This window comes from Bacidia gigantensis (assembly GCF_019456465.1).
Source record: "Bacidia gigantensis strain McMullin 20006 chromosome Unknown contig_125, whole genome shotgun sequence".
NCBI classification, from domain to species: Eukaryota; Fungi; Ascomycota; class Lecanoromycetes; order Lecanorales; family Ramalinaceae; genus Bacidia; species Bacidia gigantensis.
The window spans coordinates 1,500,575-1,527,748 of record NW_025408591.1 but is presented as its reverse complement, the minus strand read 5'-3'; the positions used below and the strand labels follow the sequence as shown (position 1 = coordinate 1,527,748).

The window sequence follows — 27,174 nt, the reverse complement described above, 5'->3', positions numbered from 1 at the left end:
TCATGACGACCTCTAGTCGAATGACATACGCATTCGCCCGGTAAGTCTTTCAAACATCTCAAATCTACTGTTCCACTTGCCTGTCCCTCAACTAAAATTTCCACAACAAATCCCTGCCACAGCCAAAGCCTTCGTCACTTCCCACTGACATCCCTTAGCGACGGCGGTCTCCCCTTCTCTCGCGTCTTCGCCCGCGTGCACTCCAAACTCGGCCTACCCCTGAACGCCCTAATCCTCACGCTCGTTCTCGTCATAATATTCGGCCTTCTCTTCATCGCCTCGTCCTCCGCCCTCAACGCCATCGTCTCTTCCAGCGTTGTTGTAAGCCCCCCCTCCCCTCCCATCCCTTTCCCCTTCCCCAAACCTTGATTAACCCACCACCCCGCCACAGGCCCTCAGCGTCTCCTACGCTCTCCCAATCTTCATCCATCTCCTGCGCGGACGGTCGCGACTCCCCGCGCGCCCCTTCGTCCTCCCCAGCTGGCTCGGTTGGGGCGCAAACGTACTTGGTGTAGCATACACAGCGTTGACGACAGTGCTGTTTCTGTTTCCACCGGAAAGGCCAGTCACAGCGGGCAATATGAATTATTGTATCGTGGCGTTCGCGATCGTGATCTTCATTAGCGTGGTGCAGTGGGTTGTGGATGGACGGAGGAATTTTAGTGGACCGAAGGGATTGAGGCCTGGGGTTGTCGTTGGGGAGGATGAGGGGCTGGGTGGGGAGCTGGAGGGGGAGAAAGCGGAGTGAATGCAGGGACAGGAGGACTTGGGAGAGCGGTATTTACCCATTGCTCTCTCATAGGGCAAATGCCCCAAGTAGGGTGTGCTATCTCCGAAAATCTGTTTATATTCCCGAGAGTCCTGCCATTCATTCGAAATGAGGGGTATGAACCATCGGAGCCGTACGGTTTACCAGCTTTCACCACATTAAAGCACAGCGTTTGCTATGGCTACTCTCAATGATATAGCCCTAGAGGTCTATGTAAATATCTCCCAATACTTTACCACAGAATGCATCCAAAGCATCAGCGCCACCTCAAAGCGGCTTCGCGCATTATCAAAATCGGAATTCGCGAGACACGTAGAGCTCAAGCGGCGATATGATCATGTGAAGTGCGATGAGACGAATATTGCAAAAGACCACGGGCAACTTCTTCTTGACATTACCAGAGAGCCTCGTTTAGCGTCCTATATACATCACTTAGAGATAGATGGAGACCACCAGGACTACACCGTGAATGTCAATGACAAGGATCTAAGAAATCCGAACCTTCAGGAAGAAGAAAATGTTCTTACTTGGTACGAGGCTCATCGACGCTGTCCACGGCCCTTTGAGTATTTCCAGTCGATTGACTATGAATGCTCTTTGAGTCGACTTCTGAAGAAGATACCAGACATTAAATGTTTGACGGTGAATTTACCTGGAGGCGAGTTTGCTTCAGCGTGGCAGCCTTGCGGCTTTGCCGCAAGTCATCATCCTGCCAGGCCCACTCCTGGTTGTCAACCCTTTCAGCATCTAGAGCAGATGCATGTCGTGTCCGAGGACAGAGACGTGGGCATCGGATTATTCGATGTCTTCCCATTCGCATTTCTTCCTAGCATGAAGAGATTCCTTGTTTATGGCCTAAAATCAGGTTATTTCGCGCCCAGTTCAAACCATTGGTCACCCAACAGTCTTTCCGGCCTTACACAGCTGAGTCTACACGATTGCGAAATTGACCCCATAGTCTTGGAAAGATCTTTGTCGACGTTGCCAAATCTCGAACATATGTACTTTATCGAGCTTAGGTCGAATAACTCGTTTCACGGGCGACAGAGCGTTGATGTAGAGAAGCTCTGCCACATTTTGACCCATCTATATGGACACGGCGCCTTCAAATCATTCAAGAAGCTAAGGCTCGAGTCTTCGCGAGAAGGTGCCTTTATACAAGACTTACGCGGCTTGAATGGGCTCCAATGTCTGGAGGTCAATCACCCTGCTTTAATATGTTTTGAGCTCGGCCGCAGAACAGAACTCCCTCAATCCATCGAGCAGCTTCACGTCCATTACTCACATGTATGGGAGCAAGAATCTTCGGTATTCAGGGACTTGCTCCTCGACATCATGCTGCTCAAATCTGACGTGCTACCAAAGTTCAATCGCCTTGACGTGACTGCGCGGCTCAATCCGAAAGATGGCAAGGCAATCGAACAGACGAGATCATATCCAGAAATTGCAAGGCGGGCGTCAGAGATAGGCTTGACGTTCAAGGTGACGCTGGAAAGATACGCAGATGGCACGCCAATTGTAGGCGATGAGCTTGCGGAACTACTCCCATCGACCGCAAACACCCACTTGCAATGACACACATTCAATGCTAGCTAGACGACTACAGCAAGGATCAGGATGATATTCAAATGACTTCTCGAGATATCAGGTGAAGGCTTCAGGTAATCGCCCTTCGTTTTTCACGGAGACTAACCTCAGCACGTTTAGGTAGCAATCTTGGGTAGATGGGATGGACGTGATTAATGACTTAGAGACCAGACCACACCAGCCAAAGTACATTGGCACCTTGTCAAGACCTATTTCTTTTGAAGCCGACATCTGCAGCTCCTCTATTTATGTGCCCATTACTTGTATGTGGAATATGGCGTTAGCTTGGCAAAGTATCCTCAGGAATAAGGTAATAAGAGTCGCCACTGACCAGCCACCAATTCTCTGCCTACTTCTATCACATCTTCCCAGTCCAAAGTCACATCTTCCCATTTCAATTCACAAATTTACGTACACAACCAGCCATGTCATCAATAGAGCAGGCGTGCCGGAGCAAAGTCCCCAACGTACCAAGAACAAACATCAAATCACTCCCCACAGAGCTGCTGCAGCACATGCTGAGTGACCTAGAACCTCTAGATCTGATCCACTTTGCGCAGACGTGCCATTCACTAAACTCCGCCAGCCAAAGGCAGCTATCGATCTACGCCAAGCTACGAGAGAAATACCGCGTCACGAGTCTCCCAGCACGCCCTTCTCATTCGGACTGGTGGTCGCTTTGGGACCAGATCGAACGCGACAACGCCTATCGATACATCGAACATCTGACCATCGCGCCGTCAAACTCAGATATCAGCGACGCCAGCCTCACAAGAATAGAACAATATCCGGCATTAAAACCGCGCATCGAAGCATTGCTGCAAACACTTGACGTTTCCAGCGGAGGGTGGTTCGCAGGGCCCACCGTCCGACGATATCTCACCATCGGCTTCCTCATGAGCCTTGTCATTCCATATCTCCCGAACTTGCGATCCCTGACTGTCTCGGAAAACCCGGCCAAGGGGCTGACGTTCGTCATGTGCACGTTTTGTAATATGGATCTGATGGCGCGGACTTATCCGGGTCGGTTTTTGAGGAAGTTGGAGACGGTGGATTTGCCTGGGACGCGGTTTGGGAAGCTTAAGTGGCCTTTGCATCCATATGGCCGTGTTGATAGGAGTCGATGAAGGAGGGAGAGGAGAGATTTGGAGCAGCGTTAGCAACCGTTTAAACCGTTCAGTCTAAAGCTTAGACTGGACTGATAGTGGCAAAACTGATAGTCTAATAGTCGGTCCAAAGCTTGGACTGGATTGCTAGCTGTCTAAACGGTTAGACTCACGGTCCCAGCAGTTGACTGACATCCCCTTTTTTAAGGGGGTCCCTCGAGTACCCAAATCAATGCACACTGTAGTAGTCTTGCCAAGCATTTTGCAGCTCGATATCCTCGGACGAATTGCTCTAATAAAAGAGATTTTGCTGCTAAATTTATAGAGTTAATAAGTTTCTAAATATCTAGCATTTAAGGTTTTGTCTAAAACTTCTTTGTTATTTAGATATTGCTAGGTTTGAAAACCAAGCAATGTCCATTGCTAGGGGTCCGTCCAACCCTTGAACTAGACGGACTATCTATCAAACCACCTTGTTCGTCGACTCAAACCGCTAATAGTCCGCCAAATGTTGCCTACGCTGATTTGTAGTGGGCTTCTGAGGACGCTGGACTACCTAATGACGCGCCCTTGTTGTGACTTGAGAACAATGGAGTGTAACACATGTCTAGACTAAGTGAAGGAAAGTCAGAAGGAAAGCCTTCTCTGAATGATTAGCTTTGTGGAGGAAATTGGCATCAACAAATTAAGACATTATTCCCCCACGAAACCAGTTTGGACGAACGATCACAAAAACACAGAGCCTGAAGTCGGTTTTCTGAAACTGTGATACCTGAATGAGGAAACTAACAGCATTTTGCAAGTCACACAACTCACTGACGTGAGAGCTGTCAGACTCTTTGTTGTACAAGCTCGACACCGGTGATGGCAGCCTCTTTGTTTGTGCGACCTTAAACATTTGCATTGTTGCCTTTTCGAGAAATTTCAGTGGAGTCTTCTATTAATTATCCCCCCTCCCATCATTCTTTCTTCTCTTCTACCCACAGAATTGAATGAAGTTTTCACTTAGTCCAAAGGCAGGAAATGGCTCTTTTCGATCTTCCAAACGAGCTTCTAGTTCGCATCTCGGATGAGCTTTGGCTCCCCGATCTTGAGAACTTTGCGTTTGCATCGAGGAGACTTTACCGAACATGCCAAAAGAAATACACCCGCCATAAAGCTTTGAAAAAACAATATCAGTGTCTTGAAGTCGGGCGGTACCACACCCCAGGATTCTCACCAAAGGAGAAAACAGATCTTAGCGAAGGTTTCTACTACACCGAGCATATGAGCATCAAAGAAACTTTGCCAGGCCTTTGGGACTTCCATTCCATCTCCGTGAGGATAAATGAAGAGCAGTCTCCTCTCGCACCCTCATGCTCGCAAACCATGGACATAAATCAACTTGAAGCCGAGTTCTCCGATCGAGTACATTCTTTCGGCGGAAACGCTTGGGAAAACAAAAACATGGCCCTGTGGGCAGCATACCTCATGAAAGCCACCCGCATTCACACACTATCCCTCGAGCTCGGGATACCAACTAGTTTCTGGATGCGTACGTTCTTTCAAATCATGCTGCGATCAACAATGCAACACAAACAACAAATCTTCTTGACGAACTTAAATTGCATCCATATCCATGGTTACGAATGTGACGCCGATCTGATGTTCATTCTGACTCTACCAAGTCTCCGGCGCCTGCACCTCCACGATGTTCTGGAGGAGTCCACTCTCCGATGGCCAGATAATACCGCTAAGTCACGAGTATCGCTGATCACCATGAGGGGCCGTCATGCAGTGGCCGCGAATGACCTTCGTGTCCTCTCTTGCAGAATCAAAGGGCCATGCATCGTTCGTGTTTGCACCGAAATATACGAAGAAGAGGAAGGAGAAGACCATTCTGAAGGGTGTTGTTGCGAAGACGAGGAAGGAGAAGACGGTTTGCAAGAGCAAGAGCAGGAAGAAGGACAAGAACAAGAGCAAGAGCAGGAAGAAGAACAAGAGCAAGAGCAAGAGCAGGAAGAAGAACAAGAGCAAGAGCAAGGGCAGGAAGAAGAACAAGAACAAGAACAAGAGCAGGAAGAACGACAAGGACAAGAACTTCCGAACGTATGCTACATTCCTGCAGAGAGTGAAGAAGAGAGAATTCTTGTGTTTTGGAGGGAAGACCCTGATCAGAGGATTTGGGATGAAGATGATCTGGCGGAACACGATAATGATCAGCGTGGCATGGAAGAAGTCACCGGCTTTCTAAACACGATGAAGCGGTAAGAAGATACAGAAAGAACGAATACGAGCAAAGCGAAGCAGCGAAGCAGACACATGAGTAAAGGGCCAAGGATAGCAACTGTATGCTAGCATCTATAGCACGACTAACAGAAATTTCACCTGCACAACATAATCTTAAAACCAAAAAAATTCCAGCTCATCTTCTCCCACTAAAACCCCGTCATTCTACCTCTTTCGCAGTGTCATCTACAGCACCCTATAACCTAACTACAACAACGACCAGCGCACAAAGAAAGTCACCAGCACCTTTCTTACCCAAATCCAAACTCCCAACACAACCACCTCAAAAGATTCTCGATGATACGAAGAACCCTCGTCTTCCCAAGCTGTAAACACACATTGAGACCCTTGACTCTCAACTACCCAACACCCTGACCCGATCGAGACTAAGAAAATTCTTCCTTCCTAGTTACCAAACGATCCCCACCCCCTCCCCTCCCTTCCACTACAACTTAGGGTTTACAACGATGGTGAGCGGGTGGGAAGTGCTCGGGAATAGGTAGGAAAAATAGAGAAAGCTATAGCAGGCAGGATACGGGACTCTAGTTTGCAAACACAGTGTAGACTGAGGTAGCGATGACCCGGCGTAGAAAATGCGAACGCCGTGAAGAGGATCGCGACGGGGTAAGAGAGGTAGAGAAGTGGTGGTAAGTGCCGGGAGGGGTGGGGAGGAGTTGATATTGTTGCAAAAGCATGGTAAGGTCATCTGGAGGTTGTGTAGTTGAACATATCAAGGAAGCCGCGATTGGGATGGAGGGTTGGAAGATGAAGACTTTAGGTGGCTGGCTGGTGTTGATTGATCTATCTAGCATAAGTCTTGGGCTTCCTTGTCCCAAATGAGTGCTTTTAGGATCTGGTGCCTTGATTAGAGTGCTATGTCGTGCTAGCATGTCCGCATAACTGTCTTCCGGAAACTTTATATCGCACATGCGTTGACTGCGAAAATGCTTGTTGCCGAAATTCGCGATATGGATAGAGGGAGACGCCACATCAATCCTTGTAGACTAGTCTAGCAGATCACTTTTACGGAGAGTTCTAGATATGGTCCCAGTCGTGCTCCACGCCTTCTTTCAATAGCTCCAGAATGCGCCTCTGATCTGCCTTGCCTTTAAATCTAGAGGCAAGCTTTCGCTCCTGATACAGGGTCTTAGCGTAGTCGTATGCATTCTTCCGGACATAAGAGAGTGGCTTGTACATTTTCGAGGTAAGCAGTACGCTGCAGCAGGCGGGAGACACGTTGTCTATGGCAAGCGAAAGCGCTATCGGGACCATTGATTGCAAATAGGTGCCAACTGTAGGGTATCTATCCCCCGCGCCCAGCTCCAGAAGGAGTTTAACCCGAGCTTCATTTTGACTGAGAACGGCCCGGTCCAGAAACGTTTCATCTCCGTGGTCATCGATTTTGTGATTGTGGGTAAGAATTTCGGGCTGAACCCCGACCAGTACTCTGATTATGTCGTCTTTAACATGAGGACTGGAAATTGCATCAGACAGTGAACGTCGTATCTCCCATGCCACAGTCCGGCTGTCTGTGATTTTCGGATTCGCAAGCTCCTGGCTCAAAAGTTTAACAGCTTCAATATGGTTCCACATTACGGCTGAACATAGCAGACCTGAATCTTGTTCTAACATTGCAGACAGCCGTTGTTCGTCTTTCAGTTTTCCCAGCAGCAGAGCCAGGATACTCGCGTTTCCGGAAGAAATAGCGTATCCAAGTGGCTTATGCCCGAAGCGATCGTCCGCCAGTGAGTCTGCATCGTAACGAAGTAATGCTTCAACAAGCTCACGACCACTACGCATGGCTGCAAAATGCAGCGGAGTCATTCCCACGTCGTCACACGGAACATCAATATTCGCCCCTTTGGCTAGTAAAACCTCTGCGCATTCGGTTCGTCCATACGCTGCAGCCAAGTGTAAGGGTCGTAATTCGATGTATTCTAGGGAATAATCTTCTCGTCCTGCAAGGCGCACCACACATTTGCATGACTGCTCGATATTGGGGAGCAATTGTAAAACATCTGCATTATTTTCGTGAATCGCAAAATGGATAGCGGCCGCACCTTTGTAATCAGGACTAGGGTTAGAACGCGAATCATACGCCGGTAGCATTCCTCCATGGACCCATTTTTGGACTTGTACCGGGACATCCAAGAATCTTGTGGAGGTCCGTTCTGTTGGTGCGCCAGCCGCCAACAAGGCTCTCACAACTGGGGCGTTTCTAAGCATAGACGCGAGTATCAGAGGGGTTTCTCCGTACTCAATTTGATAGGAAACAAGGTCTTGTACCGGTAATGTCGTTGGGCTTTTGAGTATCAAGTTGACAATGTCCACACTGCCACCCTTTATCGCATACCGAAGCTCAGTCTTTCCAAAATCTTGATCCATTTGGGCATAAGATTCATCCAGTTGAGAGATCAGCAGCTCAAAGACCGCGTTACTGCCTTGTTGTGCAGCATATTGCAACAAAGTCAGCCTCTCACTCCCATGCTTCGACAATAGGACGTAATAAGACGGGCGATAGTAATGCTTTCCATAGGATTTATGGTACCTTAGAAGTAATTCCAAGGAGCCAATCTGGGAGTAAGCGCAAGCTTCCCACATAGCTCTACCATCTCCTAAGTCGTGATCAAATGACTGCAAAAGTAATAGGACAATTCGTTCATGGCCATGTCTACAAGCTATGAGAAGAGTCTCCTGGTGATACTCTTCATGTAGTAAATGTGGGGAGAGGTCTGGTCCTAGAGCCATCAAGAGCCTGAAATGACCAAACCCAGCTGCCCAATGGATCAAAGCCATAAAGGGCAGCGAAGGCCGTTGGATATCTTTAGGAACAGGACAGCCTTTGCACCCGTATGGGCCAAAGTGCTGATTTGGTCCCCAAGGACGGACCTCGAAAGTCAATGTTTTGTTGAAGATGAGATTCCAGAGCCGGTCAATGGTTTGTACTTGATTCGCCGAAGGTCTTTGATTCTCAGGGATTGTGGGGAGGCGTGTACGAGAAGTTCGTGTTTCTTGCGTATCGAACGGTCGCATACTTGGTAATGCTGGATTTGTATGCCATGGCCAGAATTGTACGATGTAATCTAAAAGGGCTTACTACAATCAGCAATGTAGCTCAGAACAAATCTTGGCTGAAATTGACAGAGAATGCACGCCCAGCTGGCTTGATCTTCACAGCGCTGCTGGCAATACATACCATATTTCTTGAGCAGGTCCGGCCTAGGCCATTTACGGAGACGGGCGGGGTTTGCATACTGTGCAAAATCTACCTGTGGTATGTTGAAGTTGGAGGAACCAAAAAGTCTAATTGGTAATTTGATGAGGGACCTTCTGAGACCCAGTGCCGCTGGGATAGCGATTGGGCCTCCATGTTTGAATACGTCATTAACAAGGACCCTTCTCTCTGCCTCACTTTTTATCAAAGCGGACTCAAAATCCGAGAAACAAAGATACGTCACACAGACTTCTGCCGCCATGTGTTCCAGGTCTTCTTTGAAGCATAGATAGTGAGAAAGTGGCAATTGAACATTGTCTTCCTCAGATTCTGGGCTCGTGAGAAATTGTTGGACAGTGTGATGTGCGTAATGAGCCTTGTTAGCTTCATCTCGGATCACAAGACCATAACATGCCTGTAACAACTTCTCTCCGTTTGGAATCTTGTCCTCGTCCCAATGCCTATCGTCCTTATCAAAAGCTACAGCTTCTTGTAATTCTTCGATATTCAAGGGTCGCCTTGCTATAGCGACCCATCGCAAAGTCATCCGCGCCAGGTCTCTGTTCATAGAGCTGTCAATTTTCTTGATGATGCGCAAGTATGTCTGATCAAGCCCTCGTGGCAGATTCTTAAGAATCTCTCGAATAGCAGAATCGGATGCTGCTTCGCATAGGTCCTGGATTTGGAAATGAACCCACAAAAACCTTTTCTAGTGAGTTCAAGCTTTCTGTACACCATGTCAGGGGTAATGACGGACATTCCCTGCGCCTTGGCGGTAAGCTCATCCACAATATAAAGCTCCAAAGCTGGGTTACGAAGGGTCAATTCTTGGCGCATAATTTTAGTCTTTACCTCTGCAGTGATGAATCTCTGAATGTCTTCAAATGTTGCGGCCGGCGTTATTTGGAGCTTCTGAAAGCTTTGCAGGTATTTCAATGGACGCTCTTCGTTTCGACACGTCACTAGTATTTTGACAGCGGATGTAGGGATGGCAGCAAAGAGGCTCAGAGTGTCACATACTGTCTGTTGGCTGTTTTCATCGCACTCATCAAGGCCGTCGATGATGACGAAAAGTTTACTTATGCCTTCGACCACCTTGAGCAGCAGCCTACTGAGGTACTGATCGTGAGGCGGATGGCGATCGCTTGCGCATTTCTCGACAAATTCATCGAGTATACCATTCGGGACAAGGCCGTCAATGAAAAGTTGTTTTAGTAAAGTGCCGTATACACTACGGGTTTCCAGCGTTGGTCTGTCTTCATATTCGTAATAATAGTAGATTACAGGCCTCGCGACCGAGTCTCCGTTTGCGAGGTCGTCTATAATCTTCGACCTGTTCGTGTTCAGCATACGTAACGCAATCTTAGATATACTTACGTGAGGACCGTTTTGCCAGATCCAGCTATAGGGAATTTTAATTCACGATGCACGTCAGCAAGATTGTCTGCTTACGTATGCCGCAACAACAAAGACCTGTCGAGTGTGGGTTCTCTTTCCACTCCCTATAGAGATTTTCATGAATGATCCAGCCTCCAGTGCCGTCGTGGCGTTGAGCTCTTGATTTGGATAGTTGCTCTGTGTAGTTCACAGTTGATAAGCTGGCGATTGTCTGCCATACATCTTGCGCTATTACCCCGTTAAGACGATGACGCTCAAAAATCGTGACGCGGAGGGTCTCGACCTTTTCTCTCTTTAGCCACCTCTAGCTGATTGGCTTGGATTTGGTCCGTCGTCTTCGCAGATTCAATCATGTGGGAGACGTCCACTTCTTTATCGATCGACCTCTGATGACGATTGAAACTTTCGATTCGGTGTCCAAATTGACGCTTAAAAGTCTTCCAGCTAGACCCGAACATAGCTCGTTTGGGTTTACGAAGGGCATGCTTCGCCTCTGAACAGAAGTTGATGATATCACTGTAGACCAAAGAAAGGGCTTGGACTAAACGCTCATGGTCTGGGAAGAGCGCTTCATAGACATGGAGACGGGGCAAAAGGTCGCTGATTTGGGTAAACATTTCCACAATCCTTTCAAAGTAATGACTCGCTTCGTTTGCAAGCTGATTTGATTAGATTAACAAACTTGACACGGAATGACTTTGAGACTTTACATGGAGTACGATGCGAATACTGCCCCATAATGGGCTCATCACTAGTGGATAGGTATTGGCAAAGACATCAAGCGCGCGCCCATAATCTTCAATCGACTCAATGCAGGGTTGAATCTTCTCAAGAAAATGCCGGGTTTTACTCTTCTGCGTCTTTTCTGCCGCACTCGCTTCGTAGAGGATGGTCTCCGGGCTGGCTTGAAAGAATAGGTGTTTCTCGTCGTCATCTAGGTCCTCTGTGAATCTATTAACAGCCCTAGTCCATGCATCGGGAGGAGCGAAGGCCGTTTGAGAGGCCATGATTCCAGGCTTCTGCGCCAATCATGCCTGAAGATCGAATGTTGGCCTGCCTCAAGGCAGTTCTACTGTGATATCAGGCCCGTTGCATCAAGAAAGACCAATTGTGGCGCCCTGACTTCGATAAGCAGTGTTTGGGCCTTTCCTGTGTTTTTGGTGTTTTTCGACAGGATCTGCCACACAAGGCTGAGGGATTCTGAGGGTGTGCTGCCTGCATGACAAGTGCAGGACTAAAATGACTAACTGGCCAACTGTGGCCATGGTCTAACTCGTCTGTAAATGAAGCTAGTATAACTTGTGCATCTTGCTTCATACAGCCAGGTTTCTGTGAAGAAGTCAACTAGATCACTGTCAAGCTTCAACCATATATCGGGTGTAAGCGAAACAGAACGAGCAGCATTTCTGGGAGGAGGACCCCTGGGACGGCAGTCTGGTGCGGAATTCGAGCGCGCTGAAGATGCCACGAAAGCTTTCTTTCAGGGGCACTACTCTCAAACAGCCTCCTTCAAACATTTGCAGATGAGCGTAAAGCCTGTAGATGTAGGAATCCCCCGCACGAATGAGTCGAGGCCCAACGGAATTCTCCGTATTTCGCGGCGTCCTAGCTCTGGGAAACGCTTGATAGATCTGAGCACGGCGGGCGTACCTTTCAATTCCCCGCAGGGCTGAGGCGCCGAAACATTTGTCTTTGGCACAGTGGCCGTGCCTCTTTTCTCCAATCTCCTCATGAGAAGAATCCTCAAGAAACACCACAGAGCCTCACGAAACAGAAACATCGACCTAGAAACCATTCACTCCCAAAGCACCATCAACTCGACCCTCCCTGACCATGCCTAGCTTGCACGGGCCACAGTGGACAGAGGCTTACGAGTGAAGACGGGACCTCCAAATCCACCCCTTGAACCTCCCCTGCCATCATGATCGTCACCTCCTCGCCACGATACCTCTTCCTCCCTCTCCTCCTATTTATTCCCCTCATATTACTCTTTCGGAGCGACGTTTCTCAGCGTTTCTCCATTCCTAGAAAACAAGAGACGGAGCAGCAGGGCGGCGACCTGAAGGCAGATCACCTCTACAACAGCAATGCCTCCAATTTCCAGCATCAAGGCGTTTTTGACGAAAATCATGAGGGTGCGCCCCAAATAGTACAAGTCAGCATGCAATTCGGCGGCAATTTCGATTTGATGTACGAAAAAGGCTTGAGGACACATCTGGCGCACGGTGACAAATGGGGCTATCCTACCCATTTCCTGCGAAACGATATTGTCGGACACGGCGACTTTGGCGTTGGCATCTACGACAAAGTCTTATATCTACTGGCCATCATGGTGAACGAAATGACCAAAGACTTTGGCAAGAGAGCCGAATGGATAGTGTACGCGCGTCGCATTCCTGTCCACGTCAGCGCTAACATACATCAGATGGACCGATGCAGATACCATACACCTGAATAACCTGATACCATGGACCATCTTCCTACCACCCAATGAAGGCATGTTCCATGACATTAACATGCTGGTTTCAAGAGACTGGATCGGATTCAACGCGGGCGTGTTCCTCATTCGTGTCTGCGAATGGAGCATCACACTCATCTCCGATGCAATTGCGCTTCCAAGATTGCGACCAGAAGTCGACCTACCTTTCAAAGAGCAAGACGCCTTGAGATACATGTTTGACCAGCCAGAGAATAAGAAGCACAGGATATACCAACCAAGACATTGGTTCAATGTCTATGATGAATACTATGAGGGCTATGGCGAGAAAGTGATGAGGGGCAGCGTGTCAGTTCATTTCCCCGGAATGGGCGGTGCACGGCCGGATGCAATGGGACGGTGGTTAGACAAGATCGAGCATAGGCCTGAAGAGATCAACATTCCTTTGCAAAATACTACCTACCCAGAAGAAATCGAAGCCTACTGGTCCCGGCTGCGAAGCGCGGCGGAGATGCTCCAACGTTCCGATGATTTTAAGAACCAGGTAAAAGACGAGCATTACGACATATACGTGCAAGACGGCGGCAAGATCCCTGATAAGCTTGGCGAAGCAGAGAGCGAGCTCCACGAAGTCATCGAAGAAGACGCCTTCGACAAGCAGAAACTCAAGGAGGGTGTCCTCAAGCTAGACGCCGCGGTTCGCAATGCGAAGAAAGACGTCGAAGACGCAGTACACAATGCCGAAGAGGCGCAAAAGAAGAAGGAAGCAGAACAGAAGAAGAAAGAAGAGGAAGCTCAAAAGAAAAAGGAGGAGGAAGATCGAAGAAAGCAAGCTGCCAAGCAAGCTACAGAACAGCAAAATGGTGCGACGACCGGTGGATCGGGTGCCAGCTCGCAAGATGGTGGTACGAAAGACAAGTCAGGTGCAAATTCGAAGGACAAAGCAGCCGAAACCAAAGCTGGTGCAGATCAAGCGTCGCAAGGAGCAAAAGCATCGACAGACAAAGCCTCTGACAAGAGCACGGATGGCCAGGCTGAGGGCAGTAAGGAGAAGACCGAGCAGGCCGGCAAAGACCAGGGTCAGGCACAGCAGGAAGCCAAGGCGCAGCGGTAACCGTGGCCGGTTTCCTATGGAGGGAATTCGCCGCATGGTGTCGCCTACTGACGCCAACCACCTCCTGGCCGCGCGTCCGAGAGGCACATCTCTTGGCGACCTTCTGTGACGAATCTTCCTACTAGATCTCGATTCTTCATTCCGCTACAATCACTATATTCACTCGCATAGCACCGGCGTTCTGTCATCACCAACCATGCCATAGGATACGGAAAAGGAAAGGGGCAAGGACAAGGACACATCTTGGGATCTTGCTCACAAAAATAGAACATTTCCAGTAGACCATATTTTACCCCGGCACGGGCGGAGGATAATTTCGAAAGGCGTCAGCGAAGGGAAGGAGGAACGGGGGAAAAGGGTGCGATGCGAGGTATAATGTGTTCACATTCATGTACTATACTAATCTGCTTACGCGTTGGGATACGGAGGAGATATAGATCTGAATGCAAGAATCTCGAGTTAAAAGACACCTTCACGTATCCTTATTCAGGAACAATCACACCAACCCATCTATTGCGACCCTACTTACAATCAGATGCTCAATGTGCTTTCACATACTCGCGACTCGCCACAGTAACGCTGTCAACATGTCCGTGCCTCCACTATCGCCTCAAACCCTCCCCTCCACCCCCTCCACCCTCCTCCACCCTCACTCATATTCGCATCCCAATCCCCAGTACCCACGCCCCTCCCCGCACGCCAACAGCCATATCCGTCCGCCCCCCTCCCTCTCTCCCTCTACAAGAACAGTATAAAGAGCCATCCACCCCCTCTCCAATCCACCTTTCCCCTTCCTACGAACGAACAGCCATACTCTTTCCTCACACCTGCTATACCCGTGCATATACTCACCTCCCTCCCCTCCTCTCATGCCCTTCCCTCACGCCACCCTTCCGTCCCCTACAAGTCTTTCATAAACCTCTACCACGCGTCCCTACTCTGGCCTCTCCCCACCCCTCCCCACCCCACCTTCCCCAATAAGCCATATTAATTCCTTATGAAATCAAAGCACACGGCAGTTCACAACGACATTTAACACCTTCACGCAGCTCGCAGCATATCCTCTCATTGTTTAATTTTCTCATTTATACGTACGTACGTACAGTCACATCCATCCATCCCTCCATCCCTCCATCCATCCTTTCATCCATCCACGAGACAAAGAATTCCAGTACGTACACAAGCGATCATGATCTTCCGTGCATCCATCCATCCCATCCGTCCATCCATCCATCCATCCATGCACCGAGGACCACATTCATCCCACCTCCTATCAAATACGTCCCTTGCCAGATATATACGCGGCATCAGCCCAAGCCCATTCTCTCCTTTGAAATTGAAGAGCAAGCAGCGGAGCATACATCCAGCCATCTAGCCAGGCAGTCAGTCATAACGAACACGACATCACAGCATCCTTACTCCACCTTCCTGTTCCGTCCCGTTCCATCCAGTGTACGTGCCTTCATCCCCCGCCCACTTCAGAGTACCCATCTCCCTCCCACATTCTATCTCGCCCAGCCCCTTCCCCCACTCCCCCCTCCTCCTCCTCCAACACCACCAACATCCTCAAAGTAAGTAGCCCGCCCCTCATGATAAACAACCGGATACCTCGGATCCCTCCCCACGCGTCGGGGAGGATTCCACTCCACATCACCCAAAAAGCTCCTCCGGCCCTTCTCACTCTTATCATCAATACACCACGCAGGCGGCTGCTTATACCTCGTGAAGGGATTCCCCTGCCTATCCCCTCCCTCCCCAGCCCCAGCCCCAGACGCTCCCCTATCATTACTCGCATGAATCCTCAGACTACTCAGCGCTCCAGCCATCAGATCGTGCGTAGCCTTCTGCTGATTTGCAGCTTGCTTCGCTTGTCCTGCAGCATTGTAGCCCGGCGTGTTCGTATTGGTGAAAGTGGGGGTAGAGGAGGCCGTAGGGTGACGGGAGAGGGAGGAGGAGGAAGTTTTACGCCCGCTGCCGATAGGCGCGAGGACGGTGCGCTGTTGTGGTGGAGTGGAGGCGCCGGCGACTAAGATGCCGAGGCGTTGGGCCTGGCGCTCGAGGACATCGTGGACGTAGGCGTGGTCTGCAGGCTTGTTTGTGAACCAGGCGATGAGTTCGGCGTCTTTTTCTTCTTGGGTTGGGGAGCGTGGATGCGCGAGGGCGGCCATGTATTCATTCGCGGACATGGGGATGGCGTCGTCTTCGGGTTCAGGTTCCTTCTCTTCCTGTTCTGCGATGTATTGTGGAGAGTAGGGGAGAGGGGCATAACGGGCTGTGGCAGGGCCGATTGTCGAGCTGGTGTTGAGGCTGTCGTTGCCCGTCGTGTAGAGTCCCGGACCTCCAGCATTGGTGAGATCCAACGGCTGAGGGATGCGATTAGTGGTAGGATGGAGGGTTTTCGAGAGATCTTGATCCGACGCGTTGCGCGATGAGTGCTGTGCCACTGGATCGTACAGCACGGTCCTGCCAGTATTAGGTCCACTCTTCTCGCTCGTCAGCCTCTCGAGATTTTGCATGAGCATTTCCGCTTTCGACATCGATGGCTTGGTACTGGGTGCGGTGAATCCCGTGTATGGATGAGGATCTCTTGTGAGGATCTTAGTGACCGCCTTAGGATCATTCATCGCACGCATCTCTGCATAATCTTCGGGTCGTTTTGACACTTGACCAGCGAGTGACGGACGTCGGACATGAGGACTGGGCTCAGCAGATTTGATACCCCCCACCTCATGTGCTTGAGGGAAGCGGTACTGTTGGTCGAGCGTGCCTTTGACAGCAGGTGGCATGCGTACACTCGCGCGTTGAGGAAGTGTTGACTGTTGGCCGGAGTAACCATCAAAGTTTGGCACAAATGTCTGGTTGACAAATGGATCGTCAATCTCGTATGCACTAAATCAATTAGCAAGGCGGAAGTGGTGTAGGAATTGTGTCCTACCTGGACTGGTTGGCTGAGCCACTGGTCTGTCTCTGCATGTACGCGCCACCATTTTCTATCGAGCCAAAGGCATGTCCACTTGCTGAAGAGCCACCAAAATCTGATGGCTGCTTCTGACTCGGGTGTGTCATCACGGACGATTGACGAGAGGTGACATGAGACGCTGGGGTGCTCAAGTTTTGGTTGCTGCCGTAGGGCTGGTAGCTGGGGCGTCGACTCATCATATTCATAGGTTGCTCGAACTGATTAGCAGACACCGAAGGGGGTTGATATTGGCGGCCGACGAAATCTCAGAAACAGGTGGACTGTGTTGCAAATTCGAGAGTAACACAGGTGTCAAAGTACGCTGGGCTGCAGCTGCAGCCTGCTCTTGCAGGTGTCGCTCATACGCACTGCGAATGGTAGAGGTAGAGCTGGGGCGAACAGCCGTAGTAGGCGGTAGAGAGACCTGTGGTGGATTGTCTGGAAAAGGTTGTGGGTTCTGTTCCTTGTCATCAGAGCCGTCGGCTTTTTGACTTTTGGCGCGCGTGGTGAGGCGCTTGGTGAACTTGAACGCTCCCAGACTTACGGGTCCCAAATCCGGCACATGGTCTTCTGCCTCCTGTGCTGCTTTGCGAGATCTCGCCGCATGGAGTTCGGCTGCTCTGGCTTTCTGGGCAAAAGACATCCCAGAAGGCATGTTTGCTAGCGTATCCTGAGTCGGGCGAATGGTTGACATGCCGGCTTCAACTTCGCGCGACAACGATGGCCTGGATATGAACGCCTCACTGGAGTTGTCGTCTCCGGGTTCGTTGTACTCAGAGGCTGGCCTGGATAGGATCTGGATGTGGGAGAATGTAGCTGCTTCCTGTTGTCTCGTCGACGATGCTCCTGCCTGTCGCCCAAAGTACCTGAGGGCGTGTGAGTGGTTCGCACGGCCTCGATTATTGGTGTAGGTTGGCATGGAGACGTGGCGTTGCACAGTACCAGACAATCTCGGGCAATGTTGCTAGGAAGGCGCGTTCCTCATGTGTCGTCTGTCAGCAAGCAAAAGAGGAGTTCAACTGTCACTTGATCACAGCTTTTCCAACAGCCAGCATGGAAATACTTATCCAACAATCTGCTGTCGGGAGCATGCAGTCCTGTTCATGGATGCTGCAGGGAAGCGAGGAAGAAGCAAACGAAGAGGCCAAACAATGGGTAGTTGCTGCAGATGGGTAGGTGCGATGGATGAACAGCGCGTTGGTTGAGTTCGAATATCCCATCCAAACCCCACCCTGCCATCATTTCCAGATGGTGACACTTGTCCAAGATTGAGGGTGTCAATCGCGACAAAGTGTGGCAAGTGGGATTGAGTGTGGCGAGCGCAGATGAGCGCGATTTGAGAGGAAAGTGTTATTGGTTGACGGTCGTACAGCAATCGCTGGCCATGGGAAGATTAGCATAGACACAAGAAAGCATTCTCACACATTAAAGTCTTTCGGGCGTATTTCCCTTGCGGTTTGCTGCACGCAACCACGAAAGGTTGCCACCTGAATGTCAAGAGGTTCATTAGTTTATAGAATGGTCCGTCATACACTCCTCGCTATGCCGGTCAAGCCCAAATACCGTCCCATATCTCCAGGTATCTACATATTTTCATGACCGTGTTACACATAACTCCGTGATATCATGCTCGTATAACAAGCTCCTCACGGGTCATCCCTGTGAAAGCTGAAATCGAATGCCCCCCACTCTGGATCTCTTTCCCAATCGCTTTTCCTCGCCCCCTGCAGAGGCAAGTCGATACTCTGGCTCATTTTTGGCTCATCCACATCTTTCGCCCACGTCGCGTTCTCGGGACGCTCGTACTCCTGTGGCCATGCAGACTTCGCCCGAGGTTTCGTGACATTTGGGTGTGGAGGTGGCAAGACCACTTTCTCGTTGAAAGAGTTTGGAGTGCGATTGATTGATTGCGCGGAGCTCGTTTGTGAGGTCACAGGCCTCAGAGGGAACTGGAAGTGTCTCCTGACTCTCTTGAACCACGGTAGACTAGATGGCGCGCGATACCACTGCAACTGCGACATCCGAGTGCGCTGGGTAGCTGATTTGTCTAATAAGAAGTGTGCCCTCCATTTTCGCTTGCCATGGTTCCATAGTGGACGCATCATTGGCATACATGCTGCAATTATGCCCAGGTTGATTTCAAAGATCCGACCAAACGCGTTGGGTATACCCTGCCATGTCAAGTCGTGTGCTTTTGTTTCGTAAGAGAATACAGTTCGTACTATGCAGACCAAAGCGGTGATTACACCAAGGCCCATGAGGAGGTTGAGAGCGATCTTTTGGCGTTTAGGTAACTTCATGTTGCGAATGAGGATGATAGGGGTAGCCGCGAGAGCAAAGTCCGTGAGGATGGAGCACACTAGACGGTTCACGAAGAATCAGCTTGGTTTTCACAGGTTAGAGAACGTCGGTGACTCTCACGTACCTCCTTGAACTATTATCAATATCCATATAGCGTCTAATGAGAAGCATTGTCCATGTACGTTACCATTCCAGGCCTTGTTGACCGGCCGGCATTGAAAGATGTAGATGAAAAGGATCGGTATATGCGTGCCGAGGAGAAAAGCGATGACGCCGTAAAGGAACTTCCGCCAATGGTCAAATTTGGATATTCGTAGTAGGAAGAGGCAGATTGCGATCTTGGAGAGCGAGAGGGTGACGAAGACCTGGCACCAGTCGAAGTAATTGTACTTGAGGAAACCAATGTAGTGATCTTGCTTTGCGTAATACCGATGTCGACCAAGGCCCCATTCGACTTGCAGCATGACGAGTCCCATGCCGACTGTATTGGTAACCTACATCCGCGACCCTTGGTCAGCCCATGCATCCACCCGCTAAGAATTCTTGTTCGCGGCTTCACTCACCTGCGCCAATATCATGCAGGCGTCGTCCCAGCCAAAGTTGTGACTCAGCCATACTCTTGACACCGATCTCAATATGACGATGATCCATGCTCCTGCGAAGACGACCCAATTTACCCCATTTATCACGGCGCCGAGATTTCTATCGCCATCGGGAGGGGGCGTGCCACCAACGTAATTCATATGAGTTGGCCCAGGCGAAGGCTGGTAACTCATTGCGAGGGAGGATCAGCACTCTGACGGTGTGATTGAGGGCAGTCGGATGGCTTGATTGATGCTGCTCTCGTGCTCAGTCGTATGATCATGGCGGACCCCAACGCTGTCGGAAGAAGAACGAGGGAAATTAAGAGGTCGCAATAAAGGTGTTGGTGGTATGTTGCGAGGTTGGAGATCCTGGAGTCGATTGTCGCGAAGGGGAGGTTGATGGTAGAGGATAGTAGTGGGAGGGAAAAGAGGAGGTTCGCAGTGGAGCAGGCGTTGAGTAGGTTCGAGTCGGAGATGCAGTGCTATGAACGCATCAGGGAAGTCATTGGAGCAGATTTAGCGCGAACTCGGATCAGCGTAAAAAAAGGTCAAGTCTCTCAACTTACTGCCACTGCTTTCTTTGGCACCTCTTGGCCTCAATCCTGCGTCAGCGCAGATCCGCCAACCGCAACGCTGTCTTGCGTGAAATCCTCCGATGTGTGGCCACTTTGCCTCTGACATTTCATGGGGAAGCCCCCCATGATTGGGCAGAGCGACTGTCCAAGCAAATTAGCCCAAAGCCGTAGCCTTTTCTTAAACGACCTAATTGTCCCCTAAATTCTTAGGTTCTTCTCGAAGACTCGTCGATTGCGACTACTTGGGACCGATAAAGTCCTCGGGCGCGGCTTGTTGTCAAAGGCAATTTACCATCATGCACCAGAGAAGGCACGCCCGATAAACGAGACGAGCCATACCTCTCCCATCCACTTTCAGCGGCGATCTGCTCAAGTGCGATGCCAATGCAGCACACCACAGACTGGAAGGAGGAGGAAGAGGCAGGGGCTGATCCTTGTGATTGATGCAAATTCTCCGGTATCGATATCTTAGGCCTTCTGCCGAAAGGGAGCGTGCGAGTCAAAGCGAAGCTAGATCGATCCATCTACATGCGCTCCAATTGCAGCGAAGGACTGGTCGCAAGGCACGTAATTGTGGGGAAGGCGATGGCTTGAAAAAGGCTTGGTCTTTCCCTGCAAGCAACTTTCTGTCGACTTGGTCTGTGCTCCTTTCTCTTGACTGCTCGTCGGTGAACGATAGGGTCTTTTTGGGGCAACGACATATAGCGAGTACGCACTTAGATCTTTTGACGAGCTTACACATCGCAGGGTGGGACGGGCGACTTCTGCCCGGAGCTGAAGTCCTTCTCAGCCTACAAGTCATGAGGTTGGACGTTGGCTGGTCCGTGCTGCTTATTGCTCGGGCATTCTCATCCACGGCAGTTGTGGGAACAACTTCAAGCCTGATAACTTGGTGTATTTGTTAGTCTGTGCTGCATCCATTATTATTGCTCGATCCGGTCATTGATATAAGCCGCTTGCGTATGAGGATCATCTACGCGTCTTGGCCTGGCGTGATCGCCCAATATCGTGCTTAGTGCAACGCTCAAAGGGTGATCAGATGAATTTGGTGGACTTGTGCTCTCAATCGACGGCATTTCGAATGAGGGTTGTCTAACTGGAGCGTGCCGTCCCACCGTTACATGTCATAGACCCACATGTGCAACCTTCTTCGCTAAGGCCTGGTGATAGCAGTCTCAGTAAGTCTCCCTAGTCCCCTTCTCAGCGCTCCTGAAGATTGCATCCAACAACCTATGCCTCTTGACCGCCTCCTCAAAGTCCACCACAATGCCCTTTCCCCCGTCGCCCTCAGCGAACGCCTGGTAAACCTCGCCCACACCTCCAAAGGCCATGTTCGCCTCCACTTCGATATCCTTCCATGGTGCCGCCACATTCTTCTCATACAACCCAGCAGCATCATCCTGGGGTACTTCATACAAGCTCAATTTGGTCTGCGCCATTTGCACAGTCGCATGATCGCCATCGAACTTGAGCGATGCCTTCTCACCTGAAATGACCCAAGTGAGGTGATCGGGTGTTGCGCGCGTGGTGGCGTGGTATGCGAACGAGACGGGCGCCCCGCTTTCGAGTTCACCCTGGATGTTGACGGAATCGTGAGACCGAGATGGGACAGGATCGGTCTTGGTGCCATCCGCCCTTGTGAACTGAACTTCTGGGAACTTCTTCTCGAGAGCTGCAGCAAGCCATTTGAATTCTCCAAGAAGGTAGCACAGCGCGTCGAGCGTGTGAAGAATGGGGATCGAGACGATATCAGCACCTATCGATGAGTAAGCTGCCTGACTTATGATCTACTTATGAAGGGATGTTACGAGTACTTACCGCTCTTCGGATCGTTCACGTACACGGCTTTCTCCGGCAAATTGATGAAACGAGTTGTTGTACCGACAAAATTGGTCGTGAGGACGCGTCCCAGGGCTCCAGAATCGATTATCTCTTTAGCCTGGGCTCAAAACTCAGTAATGCCTTTCGGTCTCTCAAGCTTTCCGCATACCTTTTGAATGACTGGATTTGCCCGGGCTTGAAGACCGACCGCAGTCTTCAGCCCCTTCTGCTTCGCCAACGCAGCCATCTCCTCGGCCTGTGCAAGATTTGCGCCGAGCGGCCATTCGACGAACGCGTCTTTGCCGGCCTTCAAAGCTGGCATGGTAAGTTGATGATGCATGGGCACCTATGCATTTATGGTCAGTGGAAAGGTAGGTGTGCCTCTTTCTGTGGAGATGTGGTACCCTGACAGACACCACAATCATGTCAACATCCTTGTCCTGTGCGATGGCCTCAAGGCTTGAGTATGCCTTGTCTTCTGGCAGCCCAAAGGCTTTGGCTGCTGCTTTCGCCGAGTCGGGTGAGGAGGTGGCAACAGCTGTCAGCTGGTACTTGTCCGAGAGAGGTTCTTTGCTGAGAGGGCCGATGTGAGCCATTGTTGCCCATGCTGATGGGTGGGCCGAGAGGCCGATGATACCAAGGCGAATAACCATGCTGGCTCAGGTCGAGTAGTCTTTGCAACTGATCGAGAATCTCGGTAGTTGTTGATAGATTGAAGGTATCCCAGATATCTTGATTGTTATTGCAATTGCACTGCTTGAATGATACCGTTCATGGCCTCTTATGTAGACATTTCTGATATTGTCTTCGGAAGCTGGAAGGCCTTGAGCCGAAGCAATGATGCATTTGAGACAAGACTATGCAGAATTGGGAAGTGAATCAAAATGAGAAGCTAAACCACATTGGGAGGCCCGGTTCGCTCGAACAGCCGTTTCCGTGCAGGCTGACACGCAACGATTAATCAGCGCAAAGACTTTGTATGCGTAAGGTGAGATTCACTCTCTTTGCAAGAGGCTGCTCTGACTAATACCGTACGATGCATGACGTTGTTCATCGTAGGTTGCCAATCTGGAGTAGCACGAGGACATATCAGTCGATATGAATTTAATTACGCCTAAGATTCTGCAGACACCACGCTTTGACGTCCTGCAATATTAGACCTATCTGCTTTTCCAGCGTCCCTTCTTCATCCCACCAAACGCCCTTGCCCGCCGCGAAGACAAGCCGATACTTCCTCATACTATCATCCGGCTTCTCATCCAGTTCTGCTCTTAATTGCCCCACACTCCAATCCTCCACCTCCACCTTCCGTCCCAGTACTTCCCCCAAAATCTCAGCCAATTGCCTATACCCCACCGTCTGCCCAGCTGTAAATACCACACCCCCAATCTCCCTTCCCTCAAAAACCACCTGCGCGACCACTCTGCCGATGTCCTCCACAGACGTGACCGTGACCTTATTCTCCGCTCCGCCCAATGCCCTCACTTTCACTCCCCTCTCCTCCCCTCTTTCATCCGCAATCTTCAATTCTTCCACAACACCAAATACCTCCTCAAACAAAAAGCTCATGAACATCCCCGTGCTCAGGATCACCCACTTCACTACATCCTGCCCCCTCAGCAGCTCCCTGACATCTAACTGCTCATCGAAGAGATCTTGCCCGCTGCCTCGACCAATAGCATCGTAGTCCACGCCAAACTGCCAGGGCAGATATCTCAACGGACCTTTCCCCTCTGGACCGTGCTCCCTCACCTTCCCAGCCTGTAGAACAGCTCTTGCCGATTTTATCTGCGTACCCCCGGGTAACCCCATGCCCGTGCAGCCGATTACTGTGTCATACTCCCCGAATATGCCTGCTAACTCTTCTTTTGTCGCCACGGCGATGTCCGCGTAAACGGTTTCGACGCCCCAAGAGGTCAGTTGGGAAGTAAGTGAGGGCTTGGATGTGCGGAGGAGGACGGTGATGGTGGCGGCGCTGGGGATGTGGCGGGAAGGATGGGTGCAGAGGGCAGAGAGGACAGAGAGGCCGAGCTCGCCTGCGCCGAGGACGAGGATCTTTTGAGGGGGAGGCGGCATGGTCGAGATCAAGATTGGTAGGGATACCGGATGTAGGTGTTTGCAGGCATAGGGTCTAGCACGTGTGAGGTCGATGCCATTTTGATGCGTATGCCGATGAATCGCAAGCGTCTTATCGATGGAGTCAGGGATGGGGGGTAATTAGAAATCGAGGTCGGTGCTTACGTGCTGGGCCGATGGTATCGCCGCGCTCACGGACGGAGGAGCGGAAGGGAGCTGGAGTCTGCATGTTTAGTCCTTCCATGTGCTGTAATCTTTTGTGTGGTATCATGACATAAACGCTGGGAGTGACAATGTTGGGAAACCCTCATGATGAGAGGGGAAAACATTCCATCCTCATTCGATACCCGGCTTTCCTTCCTCAGATGGATTTTGTGTTTCCTCTCTTCGTCATCCAAGATCCTTTGTCTACTCGAATGGTAGTGGGGACTCTCCATTCAATGAGCCAAGAATTCTCTGATTACTATCTACTGATGGCATTTTGCATGTAGCAGCTACAAAATATGCGTCCTCCACCAGTGCTGCCTACACATCCTCTGCCAAGCAGCTAGGACTTCTTTGATTCTCTAAATGCGAGACTTTCTTCATCCTAGAACCAAAGACACATCCTCGAGATCTGCCCCTTCCCAGTCCACCTTTTGTACGCTCCCACTTGCAAGTCGGTATGCCACATCCTCGACCCACTCTATCCACAGGACCACGTAAAATTCTTCAGCGGTCTGACCATAGCTGTACTTGTATCGCCCATCTTTTTTTGGTTTGTGTCTCTTCAAGCGATAGATGGCGACCAGTTCAAGCCGCGACATGTCAGCATCCTCTGCTACTGGTTTGGGAAAGAGCTCTCGTTGCTCCGCATTGTGCAGATAAAGCTTTCCAATCTTTCGACCAGCTTTGTCACAAATGTCACGGTCATTATCAAAACCAGCTCGCTGGGTCCATAGTCGAGCTCTTTTTGTTTCACAAAATAAATACGATGTTTAGCGGGCGTACACGCCTGATTATCTGCGAGCGGGAATGGGTAGTAATATGAGTGACGTTCCTTGTCAGGCATACTAGAGTGCATATATATGTAGCCATTGCATCTATCTGGGTAGAGTCTTGGTCCGTCACTGTTTGGCCAATCATCATGAACCTTGTCGCGAGTCCAGCCTTCGGGTAAAGGCTTCGTCGTTCCTTTGAGGGTATCAAGACGTTCGTACCAAGTCGATCTGATCCTCCGCAATGGAGAGCCATGCGGAGAATTGCTTGTATACCATTCTGTTATTGGAAATGTTTCGTCTATGAACTTCCACATGCTGTTTATTCGAATAACTTCGTCTTCGTTACTAACGAATGCAGCTTGCCAGCCAACCCATAACCAAGACGGCAGAGGATAGTCTGACAGCCGAGAACTGTTAGGACGGTCAGACAGAGTCCGCCGCCGAAGCTGCTCATGGTAGTAAGTGGGTCTCCATCCAAGTGCTCTATCGAATTGCATTTCAGGAAGGCCGCATAGGAAACCTCCTCTGAAAGTGCGACTCATTATAGAAAAGAGCCCAGAAATACCAGGAAGCGTATCCTCGTCATAACAAAGATGACGGCTGTTGTAAGCCGACAAAACATCTTCAAGCGCTTTTGTGTCTGGAAACCCCGCCAGGATAACACTTAGACTGGATTCGGTGAGTTCTTTCAACTCAGCTCCGAAGACTGTCTCTTCGTGCCACACATTGCACTGGCACACCCAATGTACTTGCCTCTCGTTGAACACGATCCTTCTCTGGGACATTCTCTCCTCTTGAAATGTCCAGCCCCGGTCAGAATATGGACTTCTAGCCGAAAAGCCATTACGAATAGAGTACTTGTTCTTGACAATCATCTTCTCTTTGCCAAACGGAATGACATGCTGATCTAATTTTCGAGAATTAGAACTGTTTCTCAGACCCAGAATTCCCTCCTGAGAGTCTCCATCTGCGGCAACGATGGTGACAATGGCATTGGCGTAGATCGCTCCCATGAGGTTCAATTGCTCTGCAACAGCCACATCGTCACCCTGCACAACACAAAGCGCGTCCATCCAGAGATATCGCTCGCCAACTATGGAAGTCAGGTACATAGCATCCTGCAGAATTGGGACTAGATATTCTGAGATCTCTGGATTATCTAGAGCTTTCAGCTCCTGCAGCTTGGTCATATTGTCGGCATTCACCCTGAAGCCTGATTGCTCACCCCACCTGTAGCTTAACGCAACAAAATCTCCATCGCACTGACCGGGGACGACGTATCTATCCTCAACATCGATGAGCCACGCTGGCCGTGCTGGCCAGATCTTCATGGGATTATGGCACTTTGCGCCATGTGATGTCAGGCATTGGTTCTTCCATTGCTTGACGACTCCAAGATCAGTCAGGGTCCATTATACGTCCAGTCCCGATGTGATCTGGGATAGCGTGTTGCTTGACAAGCTGGAGACTCCAAAAACCGCCGATTTTACAGTTTTCCATTATTGTCAAACTCTTCTCAACATTGCTTGTGGATAAAAAAACTTGGTGTGATGCGTCAAATGAATCTGCACGCACATTATACTCGTCACGACAGTGGCTCCAGTAATGCTCCACCAAAGGCCCGTGTGCAAGACAATCTGTAGACAGAGCGTTTTTGAAGGACCCGAGTGCAGTTATCTGTGAATCCTCACGACCCTCGAATATAGACCAGATGTAATAGCAGACTTCGCTATCAAGCTGCTAGTCCGGAAGTGCCATCTAATCAAGAGCTCAACAATTCCGACCCAATCGGCTTCTAGACTTAGGCCAGTCCTATGAGGACAAGTTCTTGTATCAAAAACAGCGAAATCAATTCAATACTCAACAGACATCATCGCTTAGCTGAAAATAGTGATAAGACGGCGCGTGGTAATCGGCTGAAGTGGCAAGAAGGATCTGACTGCTTTTTCGACCCGACAACGTAGCGATAAATGCTTCCAGGCAAA

At 50.1% G+C, this 27,174-nt stretch overlaps 11 protein-coding genes across 11 annotated transcripts; 4 read left to right on the top strand and 7 right to left on the bottom strand.

The window, feature by feature from the left end:
• Positions 1 to 946: 946 nt before the first annotated feature.
• KY384_001244 (uncharacterized protein) lies at positions 947 to 2,344 on the top strand (the record flags this gene model as incomplete). Its single annotated transcript, XM_044809775.1, has 1 exon — positions 947 to 2,344. The coding sequence occupies one exon, from the start codon at positions 947 to 949 to the stop codon at positions 2,342 to 2,344; it is 1,398 nt and encodes a 465-aa protein (XP_044673682.1).
• A 437-nt stretch (positions 2,345 to 2,781) lies between these two features.
• KY384_001243 (uncharacterized protein) lies at positions 2,782 to 3,483 on the top strand (the record flags this gene model as incomplete). The annotated part of the gene is made up of 1 exon (XM_044809774.1): positions 2,782 to 3,483. The coding sequence occupies one exon, from the start codon at positions 2,782 to 2,784 to the stop codon at positions 3,481 to 3,483; it is 702 nt and encodes a 233-aa protein (XP_044673681.1).
• A 1,002-nt stretch (positions 3,484 to 4,485) lies between these two features.
• On the top strand, positions 4,486 to 5,712 carry KY384_001242 (uncharacterized protein; the record flags this gene model as incomplete). Its single annotated transcript, XM_044809773.1, has 1 exon — positions 4,486 to 5,712. One exon carries the CDS (start codon positions 4,486 to 4,488, stop codon positions 5,710 to 5,712), a length of 1,227 nt encoding a protein of 408 aa, XP_044673680.1.
• Positions 5,713 to 6,765: 1,053 nt separating this feature from the next.
• Positions 6,766 to 10,462, bottom strand: KY384_001241 (uncharacterized protein; the record flags this gene model as incomplete). The annotated part of the gene is made up of 4 exons (XM_044809772.1): positions 6,766 to 8,822; positions 8,927 to 9,620; positions 9,680 to 10,270; positions 10,397 to 10,462. 4 exons carry the CDS (start codon positions 10,460 to 10,462, stop codon positions 6,766 to 6,768), a joined length of 3,408 nt encoding a protein of 1,135 aa, XP_044673679.1.
• Positions 10,463 to 10,596: 134 nt separating this feature from the next.
• On the bottom strand, positions 10,597 to 11,349 carry KY384_001240 (uncharacterized protein; the record flags this gene model as incomplete). The annotated part of the gene is made up of 2 exons (XM_044809771.1): positions 10,597 to 10,969; positions 11,048 to 11,349. 2 exons carry the CDS (start codon positions 11,347 to 11,349, stop codon positions 10,597 to 10,599), a joined length of 675 nt encoding a protein of 224 aa, XP_044673678.1.
• A 914-nt stretch (positions 11,350 to 12,263) lies between these two features.
• KY384_001239 (uncharacterized protein) lies at positions 12,264 to 13,893 on the top strand (the record flags this gene model as incomplete). Its single annotated transcript, XM_044809770.1, has 2 exons — positions 12,264 to 12,721; positions 12,768 to 13,893. 2 exons carry the CDS (start codon positions 12,264 to 12,266, stop codon positions 13,891 to 13,893), a joined length of 1,584 nt encoding a protein of 527 aa, XP_044673677.1.
• Positions 13,894 to 15,398: 1,505 nt separating this feature from the next.
• KY384_001238 (uncharacterized protein) lies at positions 15,399 to 17,771 on the bottom strand (the record flags this gene model as incomplete). Its single annotated transcript, XM_044809769.1, has 3 exons — positions 15,399 to 16,772; positions 16,829 to 17,070; positions 17,174 to 17,771. 3 exons carry the CDS (start codon positions 17,769 to 17,771, stop codon positions 15,399 to 15,401), a joined length of 2,214 nt encoding a protein of 737 aa, XP_044673676.1.
• Positions 17,772 to 18,498: 727 nt separating this feature from the next.
• KY384_001237 (uncharacterized protein) lies at positions 18,499 to 19,629 on the bottom strand (the record flags this gene model as incomplete). Its single annotated transcript, XM_044809768.1, has 2 exons — positions 18,499 to 19,211; positions 19,278 to 19,629. The coding sequence occupies 2 exons, from the start codon at positions 19,627 to 19,629 to the stop codon at positions 18,499 to 18,501; spliced, it is 1,065 nt and encodes a 354-aa protein (XP_044673675.1).
• A 1,858-nt stretch (positions 19,630 to 21,487) lies between these two features.
• On the bottom strand, positions 21,488 to 22,786 carry KY384_001236 (uncharacterized protein; the record flags this gene model as incomplete). Its single annotated transcript, XM_044809767.1, has 4 exons — positions 21,488 to 22,068; positions 22,131 to 22,251; positions 22,303 to 22,479; positions 22,538 to 22,786. 4 exons carry the CDS (start codon positions 22,784 to 22,786, stop codon positions 21,488 to 21,490), a joined length of 1,128 nt encoding a protein of 375 aa, XP_044673674.1.
• Positions 22,787 to 23,237: 451 nt separating this feature from the next.
• On the bottom strand, positions 23,238 to 24,209 carry KY384_001235 (uncharacterized protein; the record flags this gene model as incomplete). Its single annotated transcript, XM_044809766.1, has 1 exon — positions 23,238 to 24,209. The coding sequence occupies one exon, from the start codon at positions 24,207 to 24,209 to the stop codon at positions 23,238 to 23,240; it is 972 nt and encodes a 323-aa protein (XP_044673673.1).
• A 584-nt stretch (positions 24,210 to 24,793) lies between these two features.
• On the bottom strand, positions 24,794 to 26,520 carry KY384_001234 (uncharacterized protein; the record flags this gene model as incomplete). The annotated part of the gene is made up of 2 exons (XM_044809765.1): positions 24,794 to 25,138; positions 25,342 to 26,520. The coding sequence occupies 2 exons, from the start codon at positions 26,518 to 26,520 to the stop codon at positions 24,794 to 24,796; spliced, it is 1,524 nt and encodes a 507-aa protein (XP_044673672.1).
• Positions 26,521 to 27,174: the final 654 nt, after the last annotated feature.